At 39.7% G+C, this 18,195-nt stretch overlaps 1 protein-coding gene across 1 annotated transcript in view; it reads right to left on the bottom strand.

Moving 5' to 3' along the window:
• The window catches only part of Tmeff2 (transmembrane protein with EGF like and two follistatin like domains 2), a 261,844-nt gene that overhangs the window by 52,772 nt on the left and 190,877 nt on the right, over positions 1-18,195 (bottom strand). Inside the window, exons 6-7 of the mRNA XM_021157724.2 lie at positions 3,727-3,875; positions 2,900-2,959 (exon numbers count right to left, since the gene is read on the bottom strand). Coding sequence (XP_021013383.1) covers positions 2,900-2,959; positions 3,727-3,875 — 209 coding nt within the window. The remainder of the gene's footprint in view (positions 1-2,899; positions 2,960-3,726; positions 3,876-18,195) is intronic.

Raw genomic sequence — 18,195 nt, 5'->3', positions numbered from 1 at the left:
ACGGGGTCATAATAACAAGAACAAACGATGGATGTGAGGTTGGGAGGATGACAAGGCAGAGGTTACTGGGAGAGCTGGAGGGAAATAATGGTGGTTGATGTGTTCAAAATGTAGTGTTTAAATGCATGAACTTTTCAAAGAAAAGAATGGGGAAAAATATTTTAAAATAAAAAATAAAAAAACAAAGTGAACTAAAAAGAGTGGTAATCAGCATCAGAGGTTAACTGCCTGCAATCAAATCTGAATAAATTCTGCTTAACTGTGCTATACAATGTGAATGGAGATGATGGTGGCAGAACCTGTATTGGTATCTCCTGGTACAGATGAGTGTACACACAGGCATTGCACAGGATGCCAATGAACCTCTGGGGTTCCTCGTTGGGGGAAAAAATCCTCAGGGAAAGACTTGACTCTTATAAGTCCTGTCATGAATGGTTCGAGGATAGTCACAGATGCAACAGTTTTGAAGATTTTTCCATATGAATTAGTTTTTACAGGAAATATAAAGTCATCATTTACAGGAAATATAAATGCATTTAATAGAAGTAGCTTATAATACCATCAAGATAGCTGTTTATAATAAAATATAATATTTTTATTTGGTTCTATTTAAATCTTAAAGCATAAAGAATCATTCTCAGATTTTATATGTCACTATTGTATTTTATTACTTTTAATAATTTTTCTATGGCTCAACATATTGGTAGAGTACAATTTTGGGAGCACTAGTCCTGCAAAATCTTTTACAAAAATGTGCTATTCTTCAAATGATTCTGATTTATATTGTATACTATGAGAGGTTGGAAGTATTTAAGAGATGATTATAGTGCTGTGATTTCAAAAAAGTTTTTTGAGATGTATGATAAAATTTAGTTATGATTTTTGACATTTTATTGGATCTATTATAGGTGGGGGGAAGGAGGGAGGGAAAGAGAGAGAGAGAGAGAGAGAGAGAGAGAGAGAGAGAGAGAGAGAGAGAGAGAGAGAGAGAAGAGAAGAGAAGACATAGCCATGAGTTGATGTAACTTTTTCTTTAAGATAATTACATGAGGATTCATGATATTATACTACATGCATTTGTGTGAATTTCACACATTAGAAATTTAAGAAAAGGTAAAATAAAACGACTGTCCATATCCAAGAGCTCTGTATTCATAGATTCAAAAATATATGTGTGAAGCACTTGCATCTTCCAGCATGTGTACAGAGCTTTTAAAATCATCATTCCTTAAGCAATACAATACCACAGATATTTTCATAGACTTTACATTATATTAAGTATTATAAATTATCTAGATCTGATTTAAGACATAGAAGAAGATGCCCATGGGTAGTATGTAAACAGAAGTCCAGTGTAAAAGAGACTATAGTGTCCTTAGACTTTGGTGTTTGTAAAGGGTTGCAACCAGTTCCAGAACCCACTCTCTGACAGAGGATTTTACACAAAACATGCATATTTGTAAAGACTGTATAATGGAAAGAAGGGAGGAAAGCTGGGGAGAAGATCAATTGCTGATGGTAACACTCCCTAAATGAACTGAATACTAGTTGTTCCTCTTAATAAGCATCTGTTAATATCTTCAGTGGTGTTTTGGGAATGGTTATATGCACATATAATAGAACCAAAGTTAATATATTGGATAACTGGCAGTTTCAGGAATTTACAATATGTCAGTCTTATCTAGATGCTTGAAAACATTAAAACAAAATATGCAAAAGTTAAATTCCTCTTATGTCCACATTCTGATACATGCAAGCAATTAAAATATTACCAGGGCTTTTTTCAAGTATAAACATAATGACAATTATCATTAAGTAAAATAAAATAATGAAGTCAGGTGAAAAAATGGTAGTATATATTTTGAATGACAAGAAGCAATTGATTTGGTTTGAGTATTAGTTATAAAATTGGTTACAAGTATTCAGTAGCTAAATGAAACGTTGTGTTTAAAAATCCCTTGAAGCTGGACTTGGTGGCACGTGTCTTTACTCACAGCACTAACGAGGCAGAGGCAGAAGGATCTCTACAAGTTTGAGGCCAGCCTGGTCTACATAGTGGCTTATAAAAGAGCCAGGGTTGCACAGAGAAACCCTGTCTCGAAACAGCAAAAATGAATATGTGAATAAATAAATAAATATTCATTGGATACTTTTATAGAACTCAATTTTATTTTTATAATTTTACCTTAAATTCTCATAAATTATAGTCATCTGATAATATGCTAGTTGCATTCCATCATTTATTTCTCACTGTAGAAGAGTTAAATTAGGTAGCATTTTTATTACTCAAAGTAGGTTCCATAGTTACTAAATAAGATTTATACTTTCACATAAAGCTTATTATAACTTTGCATGTCTGAGAAGCCGCATTCTAGAATCTAAATAAATGAGACATGTTAGTTTCTTTAAAAACTAAATTATTCATGAATTTCAACTCTGCATCTTCATAGTAGCCTTGTGTTAGCTCTTGCAACTCTCTTTATTTCTATCTTGTCAGAGATCAGCAAACTTTCCACTGTTGACTTTTATGAAAATTCAAACAAGAACATTTGCATTTATTACAATAAACTGCCAAACCTTGCATTAATTTCCATTGATGCCCATTAATTTGATAAATGTTTTGTCATTTGTACCATTTACACTGTCAAAACAAGTTAATTATATCTTACTGACATCTTTGACAATTGCTTTAACTATGGCAAAAAAAAAAGTGTGCCTTATTTAGTTCAATAAAAAATTCCTTCTTGCCCACTGAAAGCTTGAACTAAGAAGAAAGAGCAGTGCACGCTCAGGTTAGGAGGAAATAAACAGGAAATAAACAGCAGTACTCAAGGTGTAAACAGTGGTGGACAAGGCTCTCACCAAGGCTCTCATTCTAGTCCTAGGAAACTTTACGTACCTGCATAATCTGTTCTTGCATAATGCCCATCTTCAGATTTAGTGGTTGTAGTTGTGTTATCTATGTTAAAAAAATTAACAATAAAACCCAGTTAACCATTTCCTACATCGATCAAATCTGCTCTTCCAAAGTACCTTCATTTCTTCGTGGTAGTTAAGGTTTGTTGTCTTCCTCAACAGCAGCAACAACAACAACAACGACAACAACAACAACAATCCCTTTATAGTTTTGAGCACTCTATACAATCAGATTTTCAATGCATTTGTATTAAGTCTATCTGAGTCACACAGCAGTGTTAGCTTTCTGAAGCTTGGGACAGGAAGGTTCAGAGCTATAACTGAGATATAATGATAAAAGAAAATCAAATGCAAGCTCCCTAAGCCATTTTTTCCCTGAATAACAAAAACAGAATGTTCCATCCTGTTTAGCTTTTAAGGATGTACTTAAAATATTTCTATCGAATCAATACATAAAAAGAGCAATTGCTTTTAATTCTAAGATTTCTAATCTATTCAAAAATTCTTCATTAGACTTTTTCTTTAGCCTTTTCCAGGAGAATTTCTGCTGTCTTCTGAATATTGGCTCCTGCGTACATGGCACTGTCACAATACAGCCCCATTACATTGAAAAAGACATGCACTGTTGCTGATGGGCCTTCAAACACCCATAATCAACACAAATTCTACAGCTGACTACACGATCCATTGTGAATCAGAACTGTCTTTCGGAAATGAAATAGGTGCCTGATAACGAGTTATCCTTTTCTTTTCATTTCTGCACAGTGACTAAAAACATTTTTTGAAATGAAATTTTGCTATGAACATTACCTTGACATCGACCCAGAGACATGACTTCAATTTTCTCCTGTTTCTGACATGACGCTTCTTTGATTTGACATGCATTATCATAAGATTTCCCATCAGAAGCACAGAGGGGATTGAAGTTGGTTTGAGAACAGTCTATGTTGCACACACACCTAAAGGAAGAGCAAAATAATACATGGAATGTCAATAGTGATGTCACCACACTGTGGCTGAAATACAAATGGGAGAAGTGGCTAGCTGGGCAAAATGCAGAAGAATCAAATTGTGCTTTTCCAGAGAAGGTCTGCCAGCTTTCTGAGATGAAATGCAACACAGACCTAGTAGTAAATAATCCAGAGGACCCAGCAATGAATCAAAAATAAACGTGCATAAACACCGCAAGGATGTTTGAAGAATACAAATAGGCTACTGTGGCAGAATGGCTTCAGATGTACTTTCTTCATTGGATGGCTAAACGGGGAGAGCTTGAGAAAAATTTCCCAGGGGCTAGTAGAACAGAACACAATCAAATACGCTATTTGGAATGCCATCAGAAGAGGTATCTCTCCAGCACAAAGGAGAGTGTGTATGAGGAGCAGTAGATGGGAACCTTCAGTGGTCTTTAACCTTTCGGAGTGCCACAGATACCCTTCCAGAGTGAAGCGAAAGGTGTAGCCAGCTGCTCAGAAATGCTCACATCCTATAAACAGCATTTACATGAAATCCCGAGGGGTTCTCAGGTTTCTTTCTGCACATTCCAAGGTTCCTTTCCATGGTACACAGCGTCTATTTTGAGCTCTTATTTTACACAATAAAGTGACAAATTCAAATTGGTTGCCACTTATGGCTTTAACTTTTTTTTTTCCTATAGGCTAAAGAAACATCTGGTGAATTAAAGAGAATTAGATCATCTAGAACACAATTAAACACTGTAAACCAAACTTTCTAAAATTATTTTTCAATTTTCTCTTAATTGTCTGTTTTATAATTTACTTTGTTATCTGGGATGTTATATTTTGGTTAAGAGCACTTGCAGCTCTTGCAGAGGAATGAGCACCCACATGGTGGCTCACAAACATGGGTATCTGCAGCTTTAAGGAACTTGACACCCTCTTCTGGGCTCAGGAGGTGCTGTATGCATATAGATGCATATATATACATTCAGAGAAACACTTATACACATTAAAATAATAAATATAAATAATTAATATATTGCATTTTTGGTGCGTGCAAACTTGTACAGAATTAAAATTTTAAGTATTTTATTCATATTTGTATTCATTCCTCTATATGTTTTTCTTTATGTTGTGAATCACAATTTTACTCCTGAATTTACTACATGTGTACGTGTGCACACATACACACATAAACATGTACACACACGAGTGATAATAGTAATTACTCATTGCATACTGACAGTTAAATTCATTGTTTCATTTAAACGTTGCAGCAGCCATTACACAGACCACTATATTAGACAATACATAAAATCAAAAAGCTAATAAGGTATAGGACAGGTACACACAGATGTGATATGTGAGGCCTACCTGTTCTCCTTTTATACTGCAACCTGCACATTAGGATTGCCCATAGAACTTTAGAAGCACATACTGAGAAGCAGATTCTTGTGCCCTGTGTAGGCTAAGGTCCTACCTAGAAGCCTAGATTTCTTAATCATTAAGTAGTAACTCTGGAACCTGAAGATTCACTGCCTGAGAATCATGGTTGATCAATGCAATACAGCAAAGGCTCTTTTATACACTAGGTATTTTCAGGATGTAGTCTTGAAATCATCTGTACCTACACCACTGCTAAAATATGGGCAGGAAATGCATTAGTGTGCTTAAAAGTATATTTTTGTGCATGTGGTAGAATTTACCTAGTAGTACCTGATTACCTTTATATTAATCTATTTCAGAAATAATAGTGAGGACAGGTGGCAACAGTCTGAATCCTTAACCTCCCTGCTCTCCCCACCCCTGCCCAGGGTGGCACTCTCTCTCTGCCATCATGGACAGGAGTCCAATGTTGTTGCCTCTTGGTATCTGAGCAACTGAGATCAGGAGCTGCCTGAGACCACAGAGGATGTGTGTTTCTCACAATGGCCCTTAAGGAGTGCCCCCAACTATCAAAGCTTACCCAAAACACTGATCTTAAAAAAAACAGAGTGGTGAGGCCCACTTGCCTCATTGTGTAAAGACAGTTCTTGATATTTTAAAGGTTGTTTAGGTTTGAACTATTGGTCAAAAATTTCCAGTCTTATAAAGTTTTTATGCAAGCAGAAGAACAGACTGAATGGTCCACTGCTTTATCTGCCTATAGAAAGAAATGGCAGTGGAGGTGTTACAGAGAAGCTCAGGAATGAACAGTTTGTAACTGGCCTAAAGTAATTAAAATTTCTGAAATCCATTTAACTATCAAACTGAACGATGAAATGAGAACAGCAAGGGGAAGAGACTAGTTGACTGAGTTGACGCGCCCAGGGTCAGCATTTCCACCGAGCCGCAGCACCTCAGTGACAACTTTTCAGGGCATTTGATAGGATGCTCTCTCCCAGGAGTCAGTCCCCAAGCCCACCCTGTGTGACTCATTTGAGTTTGGGCTGCTCATGCCATTGCTCAGTCCCAGTTTCCTTGGAGATTTGCTTCTTATTACCTCAAATAAATCAGTTTTGGGGAATGGCTATGGAAAAGTACCTATGTCAACATTGCATTATTGCCTCAAAAGGAGGTCAGATTCCCTTAAGTGAAAGTGAGATGTAGTTTTCACTAAATCTCCAGAATCTAAGCTTCATAAAAGCATACACTGGTGTTGGTCCTTTTCCACTCTTCACTACTCTCCATACAACCATATATCAATACACAAGCAGGCACTTAGAAGTTCTATCTCCTTAATCTCAAGACTGACTTAAATTGGAAATCTATGAAGAACTATCCTCCCTCCCTCCCTCCCTCCCTCCCTCCCTCCCTCCCTCCCTCCCTCCCTCCCTCCCTCCCTTCCTCTCTCTCCTTTCTCTCTCTCTCTCTCTCTCTCCTCTCTCTCTCTCTCTCTCTCTCTCTCTCTCTCTCTCTCTCTCTCTCTCTCTCTCTCTCTCTCTCTCTCTCTCTCTCTCTGAGTCTTGTGTAGTCCAGGCTGGCATGGAACTCATGGCATAGCCATGAACTTAAACTTCTGACATCCTCCTGTCTTTACCTTTCAGTTTAGGTGGCATTGGTGACTTAATTAAGGGCTTGGCACATGGGAGGGATGAACTTTGCCAGATGATCTGCTTTCCCATCTCTTTCCATTTTTAAATATATGGAAGAAGAGACAAGGTGATGTGGCTTGGAAACTATGTGGTACGGGGAGAGAGAAAACTGGATGGATTGCGAAGACCTGCTCTGTATACGTTTCCATTAAACCAATAAACTCTGACTCTACAACCATTACTCACTGTATTTTATATATTTAAGCCTGTTAGCTTTATGAATTACAACAATAGGCAGGATCTAAGACCTTAGTCTGGTTTTCTGTCATGGTCTATTTTTGTTAATGACTGAATTATCTTTGCTATCCTCATTTTATTCACTATTTTAGGTATGCTCAAATTTCAATATCTGTGTAGTTATTGAAAAACAATCCATAAACAAATGCAATGAATGAAGTAACTACTTAATACTTTGCAAAGACGGGCAGCCATTATTACTATCTCCATCTAATAGGTAAGAAAATTGAGTCTTGAGGAAGCCGTACAGCTTGTAAGCAGAACATAATTTTCCATCTAGGCAGCCTGACGCCAGAGACTGTACCATTCCACAAATTGAAGTTCAAGGAAAACCAAGATGGATGCACATTCATATCATTACTGATGGAAGGGATACTTTGGATGTGTCGGATTTAAAAAGTGATGCTGTGTCCACTCCTGGGCTATTTATTACAGTATTTTTAGTTCATATTGATTCTTAACTTTTGTCTTACCAAACACATGATCAAAACTGTTGTAATATTGGCACACTTTGTTGAGGGGTACTTTTGTGAAACTATGAGTTGGTGCCAGCTATTAGAATGAATTACTAATCTAATAAGTATTGCATTAATCTTACCACTTAAAGCTATGAATAAACTTGGCTAAATTTAAACATAGACAGTTAAATAGTTACTCAACCATATCAAAGCATACAAAACCCTGAAATAAACTCAATGTGCATGTGTGTTTGTGTGTATGTGTGTGTGTATGTGTGTGTGTGTATGTGTTTGTGCGTGTGTGTGTGTATGTGTGTGTGTGCGTGTGTATGTGTGTGTGTGTGCGTGTGCGTGCGTGTGTGTGTGTGTGTGTGTGTGTGTGTGTGTGTGTGTGTGTAAAGTTGCATGCTTTAGCAATCTTACCTGAGTTTCTGCTTCCTGGGGTAATATTGCTTTCCTTTTTAGCAATGATGAATCTGTTTCTAGGAGGCTCATCTACCTCACAGTAGCATGCACTGCCTCGAATAAATAATGTTCTTTATTTTTTTCTTTTATATTTATGCTCTTCTTTAACCTTTTCAGGATCAAGGTATCCCATTTATCTTTGAATTTCTGATATTTAGCACAGTGCATTAGAGCAAATCTTCAATTAAAAGGCCCTTGTTAAATGAATTGCAGAGATGGACTTGGAAGGAATTCAAGCATACAGTCAGTGTGTCTCAACACCAACACTGATGAGGAAAACATTAGAGATGTCCTCCATTAAAAGGCCTGGGAACTGGAGAGGAAATGGGAACAGGGAGGGTGAAGTGTGAAGGAACGTGGAGATGGTTGCACGGTCACTCAGACACCAGTTTGCTACATGGAAGGAACCAGTATAACCAGCAAAAGAACCTGTTGGCTATGAACACAAGCAACACAGAGCACCGAGGTCTTATGCTTAAGGGGCTGTCCCAACTCAATACGGAAAAATTATTCCTTACTCTCCCGTTGTTCTGTCACAAAACTTCTGTTTCTAGGCTCACACAGTCTCAGGTGCTCCCCCGTTTTACTGCTCGTTCCTGGATCTGGTCTTTTCTGTCTCTGATATCTCTGTTTTGAAAGTTTTTACTTGACAGAACTTGGGAAGGATAGCTAGTGATAAATCAGTGCAGCGGTACCAAATCATGCTGTTTGACTCATGAGCCCTGGAGAAGGGGTTGTAAGAACCCAGATGCTCGGCTTCCTCGTTTGTCTTTAAACAGCTGAAGAAAACACAATACTAATCCTTGATGACCACAGTGGCATAGATATCCCGCTTGTGAGAGGAGATACTTTCACCAGCCAGTCATTGCTTACATTTTGTGATATTTGGGTGTAGTTGTAGGTACTGATATAATGTGAACATGGTAGCAGTTTGACAGTTTATTGCTCCTTCAGACCACTGAAAAATATATAAGGCTCTGGTAAGAAGGTGGCAGAATTATCATACAAGCTAATGGTGAAGATGCAGGTCACTGGCTTTAGCAGAATATGCAAATGAATCCAGTATTTTTTTTTCTTATACAGAAATGAAAGGCATTCATTTTTAAAAACAGAAACCATCCCTCTTCCCTGCTTTTGGCAAATAATTGCGTTATTATTCATTCTGAGAGGAGTAACTAGTTAATTACAGCATGCCACAAGCATTGCATGCAAGGCCCGGATGTGGAGGGCTGAGCACGGCACACGTGCCTTTCAGGGTCTGGTTTTGTTTTGCTTTCTTTCCTTTTCTTCCTTTTTTTCCTGTGTATCTCAGTCTTTTGACATTTTGACACTGCGATTATATAGCTCTCTTTTCTTCTCAGCTACAAAGACAAAGAATCAGCCATACTTGAAAATAATAATTTCAGGGTCTCTATGTGAAATGACCCCCCCTCCCAACTGCTTCAGATACAGTTAACACTGACTGAAAACCTTAGCTCCCTGAGTCACAGGGAAGGAAAGAAATAACTGCAAAAGAATCTAGGATGCTGTACAAATCCTAAAGTATAGGAACTGTGTGGTAGTGCCTACGATGACCAGAAAACAGTTATAATTGACTCATGAATACTTGGGAAGTTTGACATTAATTTAGTTGCCTGCCTCCCTGAAATGACCATTGTGAGGATGGTCTACAGTGAGTTAAATGCTTTTTTTCCCACGTGTTTAGGAATGCCTGCCATCTCCTAAGTCTGAGGAAGCAAACCCTGCCAGCTCCCAGATTACTTATTCATGCGTCTGGTTTGCGGTCGCCCTCTAATTTCACTAGATTTTGTTTCATCTATTAAACATGGCGACACATTCCTTTCTCAAGGTCCTTGGCTCAGTGTCCATGCCATATTTTGACTGTCTAACGTTCCTAATCCATTTGAAAGCACCCAGTTGCATAGCAATCCCAGGGGCTGCCTTTCTGGGCTGTTTTGGGTCTTGTCCTTGGTTTCCATTGAGCCTGATTGTCTCTGAGGCTATGAGACAGACCCACTCTGGCCGGGCCAGCAAACGAGGTCTCTGTCTGTGCTCGCTGTGATGGATGGCTGCATTACATTAATAACAGTAAAACAGCATGCACCTCTCATTCCAGACTCTTGTGATACTTTAAGCCCATTTACTCATTAGCTCTCATTTCTCCTTTTGATGGAAGTTGATTATGAGTATTTTTATCTGTAAAGAAACTTCAGTGCAGGAATGATTCTGAATTGTGAAGGCAAAAAAATGAGGAAGAAAGTGTGAAAATGTCCTAGAAAATTAAGCTTTATATATGAAGGGCAGAAAAATGTCAACTGAGAGTAAAGCTGGCTGGTCTCATGTTGTTACTCCTGTAAGTTTTTTATATGGTCATGGCAATTCTTTCACTTTAAAACCTAGGAGTAATATCCATCTCCATGAATATTACCCAGGATGCCCTGGGATTTTTACAAGGATGATAAGGCATGTTTTAATTTTAAAAATTAACATATGAGTGTATGTTTTGTCTGAATGTATGTCTGTGCACCACACATATGCTTGGTATGTACTGAGACCACAGAAAATGGCAATGTGTCTCCTAGGTCTAGAATTAGAGACAGTTGTGACTTGCCATGTGGGCACTAGGACTTGAACCTAGATGCTCTGGAAGAGCAGTTATTACTGAGCCATAGCCCTCTGTCTCTCTCTCTTTCTCTGTCTCTCTCATGGTGAGACACATATTATACATGGAAATGGCTTATTTGCTATTAATGTTGATAATTTTGTAAGGAAATAAAGAATCTTAGAAGTTGACCTACTACAGGGAAGATCTTGGAATATTGAGACTCACTGACTGGATAAGAGCCAAGTATATAGTCAATAGGAAACTGGGCTGAAAAAATCCTTCTAATAGGTGCTGCCAGAACTTTCCAAAACAGAATCTTGTGTTGACTAGAAGGAATTTCTGCTTGGGAAAAGATGAGTGCCTACACATCAGTCTGTTCAAGTTGGGTAGAGCCTGTGATGTAAACTTGGGGTTTGGTATCAGGCCTATGTATGACTTAGGCTTGATTATGGACAAGCAGTGTGGCACTACACTGTTATTTAACCTCTTCAAGTCTTAGAACCTGCACCTGTGAAAATGGAGTGAATATAGCATTGTAGGGACTAAATGGAGTAATTCATATATTCCTTGCTTAACAAAGATTCTGTAAGTTTCTAATATTGCAACAAATGTTGGTCATCATTAACACTTCCTATCTAACCTGGATGCAGATGAGTGTTTTGTAGAATAGTTCAGAAGCCAACGAGATTGGGCTGAAACCCAGAGGATCTTGGCGGTTCTGATATGAGATCCAGGGAACTGGATCAAACTCTATGGCTGATTCTGGTGAGTGGCCTTGGAGTTCTGATTAGATGAAATACTCTTTTCCTTAACCAGGGTATATCCCTAAGTAAGATTCAACTTGAGCCACTCTGAAGCAGAGAGATACGGTGGGGCTCTCCAGGTAGTATTTGGAGCCAGAGTTTTAGCTTTCCAGTCTAGGATAGCACAGATCATCCACTGAGACATCTTAGTTACAGCTGGTTCCCCACATCCTTTCCTTTCACCTATATCATATCCTAATGAGTTTAATACATGACATGTAGTGACACACTATTCTGTGGGGTGATATTAGGTTGCAGAGATAGGTGACAAAATGTCTTGGTTCAAAGCACCATGGGACATTCAGCAGAATTGTTTCACCAAGTAAGCCAACACCAGCTAGTGAGAAATGATAGGGAGCTGAAGTGGCTAGCACATTTCTTTGTGCAGGGGTCCTTGTTTTATCCTCCTTCTGATTCTCTGGACTCACAAGATGAAGAGGAAGAGGAAGAAAGTGAAATGTCTAGAAAGACACAGATAGTATTTAGATGGGGACAAGCAGTGGTGGGCAGAGACATGGGGGAAAGATGCACAGAGTGACAGCCTCAAGTCCCGGGAGGACTATGGCTAGATCTGTCTGATTCTAATGGGCTCTTTCCATTGAAAGGGAATCACAGCTGTCCAGGTAGATTGAAAGGGAGCTCAGTTCCAATCCAAGGAGTAGCCTTCATCTTTTGGGCAAGGGTGAATCCTGAAAGCTTTCTGAGCTCAGGGTGAGGAGAAGGTCAGCATGCTCAAAGATGTACTTGCAAAGGATAATGCTAGCTACACTACAATAGACTACGAATGAGAGCCACTTACTACAAGGCACTGTGGTATAGAGGGGCAAGGACACAAAGCTGGACAGCGGTGCATTTGTTATATAGAAGAAAGGGAAGAATCAATAGGCTTAGAGGGTTGCTACTTAAGGCACAGCAGAGTGGACCATTAGGAAACAAATATGACCACAGCGTCCCTCCTGATCTACTTTTCCAGATGGACAGGCAGACTCAGGGAGGAGCTGAGCATGTGATACAAGAAGGCTTTCCTTTCTTATATTTTTACTGTGGAGACAGGGACTAACCAAGTTCTATTCAACAGTGACATCAGGAAAACAACCATAACCACAGAAGAATCATTCTATGTATATACAGCATGGCTCTCAGAATTAAATAAAACCCAATCCAGGCAATGGACACTTAACTAATGACAATGTTTTAGTGACCGAAGGAGGGTCGGTCCTGCAGCAGGAAGCACTCTCACACCCTTCCTCCACCCATGAGATAGAACCATTGCAAAAGCTAATTATTGATCTGTTGTCATGGATCACAGTTGCCCCCTTTTTTCCTTGATTATTATTTTTCCTCTTTCGAAGCAGCTGCATTTACATCTTAAAATAATCAAAGTAAACAATTTCTTTCTCTTGTACATCTTTAAAAATATTTTGAAGCAAAGCTCTTCATTAGCATCACGTGCATGCTGTTTGCAATCAAGCCTGAAAACATGCCAGTGACAAGCAGTGGTTGTGGTCACCAGAGGTATGGTTGCTCTGCCTGTAAAGGTCATACACAAGGACTATGATGGCCACAGGTGTGGCTGCTCTGCCTGTACAGGTCATACCCAAGGACTGTGATGGCCAGAGGTGTGGCTGTTCTGCCTGTATGAGTCATACCCAAAGATTGTGATGGCCAGAGGTGTGGCTGCTCTGCCTTTACAGGTCATACCCAAGGACTGTGATGGCCAGAGGTATGGCTTCTCTGCCTGTAAGGGTCATATCCAAGGACTGTGATGGACATAGGTGTGGCTGCTCTGCCTGTATGAGTCATACCCAAGGACTGTGGTGGCCAGAGGTGTGGCTGCTCTGCCTTTACAGGTCATACCCAAGGATTGTGATGGCCAGAGGTGTGTGCTCTGACTGTGTGGGTCATATCCAAGGACGGTGATGGCCAAAGGTGTGGCTGCTCTGCCTTTACAGGTCATACCTAAGGATTGTGATGGCCAGAGGTGTGTGCTCTGACTGTGTGGGTCATATCCAAGGACGGTGATGGCCAAAGGTGTGGCTGCTCTGCCTTTACAGGTCATACCCAAGGATTGTGATGGCCAGAGGTGTGTGCTCTGACTGTGTGGGTCATAGCTAAAGACTGTGATCACCAGTGGTATGGCTGCTATGCCTGGATGGGTCATACCCAAGGACTGTGGTCACCAGAGGTGTGGCTGCTCTGCCTGTACAGGTCATATCCAAGGACTATGATGGCCAGAAGTGTGGCTTCTCTGCCTATATGAGTTATATCCAAGGACTGTGATCACCAGAGGTATGGCTGCTCTGCCTGTAGAGGTCATAACCAAGGACTGTGATGGCCAGAAGTGTGGCTGCTTTGCTTGGATGGTCTTTATGTGCACAGAGGCAGAATGCATGAAATTTGGATTATTAAAAATTACATTAAATATTAATCTTGTGATGGACAAAACCTCTACTTTCCCCCTTATGTCGATCACATTGAGTGACATCTTCAAACAGTGTTCTGGGGTTCCCCTCCCACTTCAGCTGGTATTGTGTTTCCTGTTTGGATTTGAAGCTGGCCCTCTGGCATACTTTCAGCCAAGAAGAGGTTAAAAGAAACACATGTACATGGGCTCCATCACAGCCGAGATTTCCAGGAAACTACATTTTTCATCTCTTGCCTTTGGATTTTATTCACGAAAGACAGGAAACAGGACATGAATTATAGTTCTACATTTTGCTAAAGGACTTAGTTTGAAAATTTTGCCCATTACGTTGTTCAAGCAAGTTTCTACTTGTCTGGTTAATTTCTATTTCTTTCTTTATAAGAAGATCCATGACCATCTTCTTCAGAGGAAAAATAATGTAGTCTTATCTGATGGCACATCTCGTTTTTTATTTTAGGATTTATTTGTTTTAAAATTTTATTTATTTGTTTGAGTGCTTTCCTGCATGTCTGTCTGTGCACCTCAGATGTGCCTAGTGCTCGTGGGGCCAGAAGAAGGCCTTCAATTACCTGGAAGTGGATTTCTAGGCAGTTGTAAGCTGCCATGTAGGTTCTGGATATCAAACCCAGGTCCTCTGGAAACACAACCTGTGCTCTTGATGGCCAAGCCGTTTCTCCAGCTCTGACATATCTATGCTTTTAGATTATAAACTTGTGCCACTAGATCTGGTTATAGCTGACATATAAACCTGTTCCTGCAGTCTCAGGAGACTGAGACACTAAAATTATGAACTCAAGACCGGCCTGATCCATATAAAGGGCTCAAATGACATATTGAGAACCCTGATTCAAAGTAAAAGAAAAAGAGGGCTTAGTGGTAAGATACTTGTTTTCAACGTGCAAGATACTGGGCTCCATCTCCAGCACTTAAACAAAAACAAACTAACAGGAAGGCATATTTAAGCTTTTGTTATTCCTTTGCTATGAGCAAGATCAGAGAGATAAGCAATGAGTGGGTGTGTGTGTTGCAAACACGTGTGTGTAAAACGAACGACTCAGTACACATATCTACTGAAAAATGTCCAAGATGGAAATGCCGGGTAACACTGGAGTCTCCTTGTTGTGAGTCCTCATGGAATCAATGAGCAACTGATGATAGTGTTTTTGTACCAGTTGTTTTCTTATAGTCACAAAGCTCATGCTTATGTAATTGAGCACTGATTAAATTATGCTGGCTTTAGCTAATTGCACAATCAGAGCTCATACCAACTGGTTTTCTTTTATGATCACCCCACGCTTCAACTTTCCTTTATGAATTTGCAGGTCAATGATATGCAATTTTCTTTCAAAATAATATTTAGGGGTGCAGAGGTGGCTCAGAGGTTAAGATTTCTGGCTCCTCTTCCAGTGAACCTAAGCTTGATTACCAAAACCCTCACGTCTGCTCACAACTTTCTATAACACCAGTCCTAGGTGATGTGATTCCTTCCTCTGGTCTCCTTGGACACCAACCATGCACCAGATAAACAGATATGCATGGAGGAAAACACTCATAAGTATCAAATAAGTATATAAACTATAAAATAATATTCAATATATTATAACATGTGACCATAAATTTTATCACATGATTAATAAAAAAACCATTTAAATATTCACAGGGCACTTCATTTTAAGTCTGCAAAGAAGAGGTAGGAAACATGGTTAAGGCAATGAGATGCCTGGATTTTATTTATAATGCTATATTTCTTCAAGAACATCAAAGAGGGCATAGTGGGACACCCCATTAATCTTAGAGTGGGCAGAGGCAGGTAGATCTCTTTGAGCCACAGGCCATGCTGGTCTACTCAACAGATTCTAGGATAGTCAGGGATCCATAGTGAGACTCTATCTCAAAAATAATAGAACAAACAAACAAAAAAATCAGAAGAAAAATGCTGGATGGCTTATATTTGTTAAATCCACCCAGGGACGAACAAAGGTCGATTACTTCTGAAATGCTCCAAATATTTAATAATTCACAAGAAAAAATCTGAGTTTTTGATGTTTTTATGCTAGCTAAGTTACTAATCTTGGTATGTTTTTTGTTTGCACTGACTTTGAACTATCTGTATGTCTAAAGTTTAGATGAAGTTTGTAGGGGAGAGAGAGAGAGAGAGAGAGAGAGAGAGAGAGAGAGAGAGAGAGAGAGAGAGAGAGATGAGATTCCAATGAAATAAGGTAATGTTTCTATAAAGAACTGCTCAAGATTGAAATTACATCTTCACCAAAATGACTTCCAACCAGTTTTTATCACATGAAAGACTCAAATTTGTCTCTTCCCTGTTTCTTCTTTTGGTGTTTGCTCGCTGTAGTGCTGTGCACGAGAACACATGGTGGCATTTTAGTTTGCAAGCTCAACCCAGCCATTCGTCATTAACTTCCTGCAGTTTTACCGGTGAGATCTGATTGCTCTGAAATGAGTCTGGAATGAGGATGGGGCTATGATGTCACCCAGGAATAGTTGTGAGTTATTCCCAAATCCTTGGGATGAAGAAGTTTAAGTAAAAATGTTTGAACATTTTGTCTGAGGCTTTCCCCCCTTAAATATTAGGCTTTAAAAAGTAAGAAATGGTAAAGAAACCCTGCTTTGAAAAACAAAACAACAACAAAGTGAGAAAAGTCAGGCTAGGATTGGGTGGGCCTGAGTGAGTAAAGTGGGCTTGAGTTTGGATCCTTGGAACCCATCTTAAGATAGATACTGTAGCATACATTTATAATCTTGGGGAGCCAATGGAAAGATAGGAGGCAGAGAAAGAAGAACTCCTAGAAGCTAATTCCCTAGCATTATGCAATGGTAAATCATAAGGTAACCTGCCTTAAAACAGGTGAAGGGTAAGGATTAACATACACTTGCACAACTACACATCAAACACACACAAAGACACACATATACAGGCACATACACATAAGCAGAGACTGGGGTTCACAAATGGTTCCCTCACAGGGACACACGAGGCCTCTTGTTGGAGGTCTTTGTGGGTCTGAAACTTTTATTGCCATCCTTTCCCTCCACATGGGAGCATACATTTGCTCTGCTACAGATCTTACTTAGTTTAGAGCAGACCCATAAGCGATTTTGAGCATTTACTTGGTATCAGTTACTGTGATCCCAGCTGGTCACAGAGATCACAGCAGGAGGAGTTGTGATATCCATAACACAGTGGCATCAGTGCCAGGCCATGTAGGTGTAAAGTAGACACTGTGAGATCCCGGAGGGCTCAGGGTTATGTCTGGAGGATAGTGATGAAGGGCTTCACATAGGATCTGATGCTAGCCTGAGACAGCAATGGTAGAAAGATTTCCATAGATTTCTGAGGGCTTGTGACAAGAGGCTTCTAAGTCCTTTTCTCCTATTCAAGAGTCCAACTAGCATTGGACGCCCATTTTCCTCCACCTGTTGACCTCTGTATGCCCACTGATTTAGTATCCAATAAGTCAAAGCCTGCTTCTCTTCTGAAATTCTTACTCCTCGTTGCCTCTAAAAAACTGACATTGCCATATCCTTAATGGGCCATGCAGATTTGATGAGTCACTTTCTAGCTGTGGATGTGTGGCCTCGGGATACTACAGGTGTACCTATGATGATGTTTAAAATGCATCATTTCCTGTCTTCATAGTGACACCAGCAACAGTTTCTGTCTATTCAGTCCATCCTGCTCTTCTGAGTCCCTTGTCGCCTTTGCTGATGCTTCTCTGCTGAAGCCTCTATTAAATGGACTGAGCATTCATCTGCTGTCTCCAATCCCCAGCACAGGGCCTAACATAATCATCATCCCATGTATGAAGAAGCCGCCAGGGATCCTAGGTTTGATTTTATAGCAGCATCCTAACACCCACTCAACTGTGGATTGCAGATGATTGCTAACTTGCCGGGCCCAGTCATCCTTTGTCTTCTGGAATGATTCCTTTCTGATGCTACTTACTGTTTCAGGCTGCTCTCTCCTTCACCTTCTTTACACGCAGTAACTTAATCCCCAACATGCGTGTTCACTTATCTTTGCAATTTAGTGACAAATTCATGAGCACAGATCTTTTAATTAGGACCCTGGCCTAGTTTTGGTATCTGAAATATGCTTAGTGTATAATTGTCTAGACTGAGTTAAAATCACAATTCCACAAGCCACAGACTCCACCAAGAAAACAGGACCCAGTTAATCACATATACAGAAGAGACACCGTGGGATACAAGAGGAGAGAAAACAGTCGCGCTTA

The sequence above is a fragment of the Mus caroli genome, unplaced genomic scaffold, assembly GCF_978045245.1.
Source record: "Mus caroli unplaced genomic scaffold, Mus_caroli_1 scaffold_1, whole genome shotgun sequence".
Taxonomy (NCBI): domain Eukaryota; kingdom Metazoa; phylum Chordata; class Mammalia; order Rodentia; family Muridae; genus Mus; species Mus caroli.
This window is presented reverse-complemented; position numbering and strand designations above follow the sequence as displayed.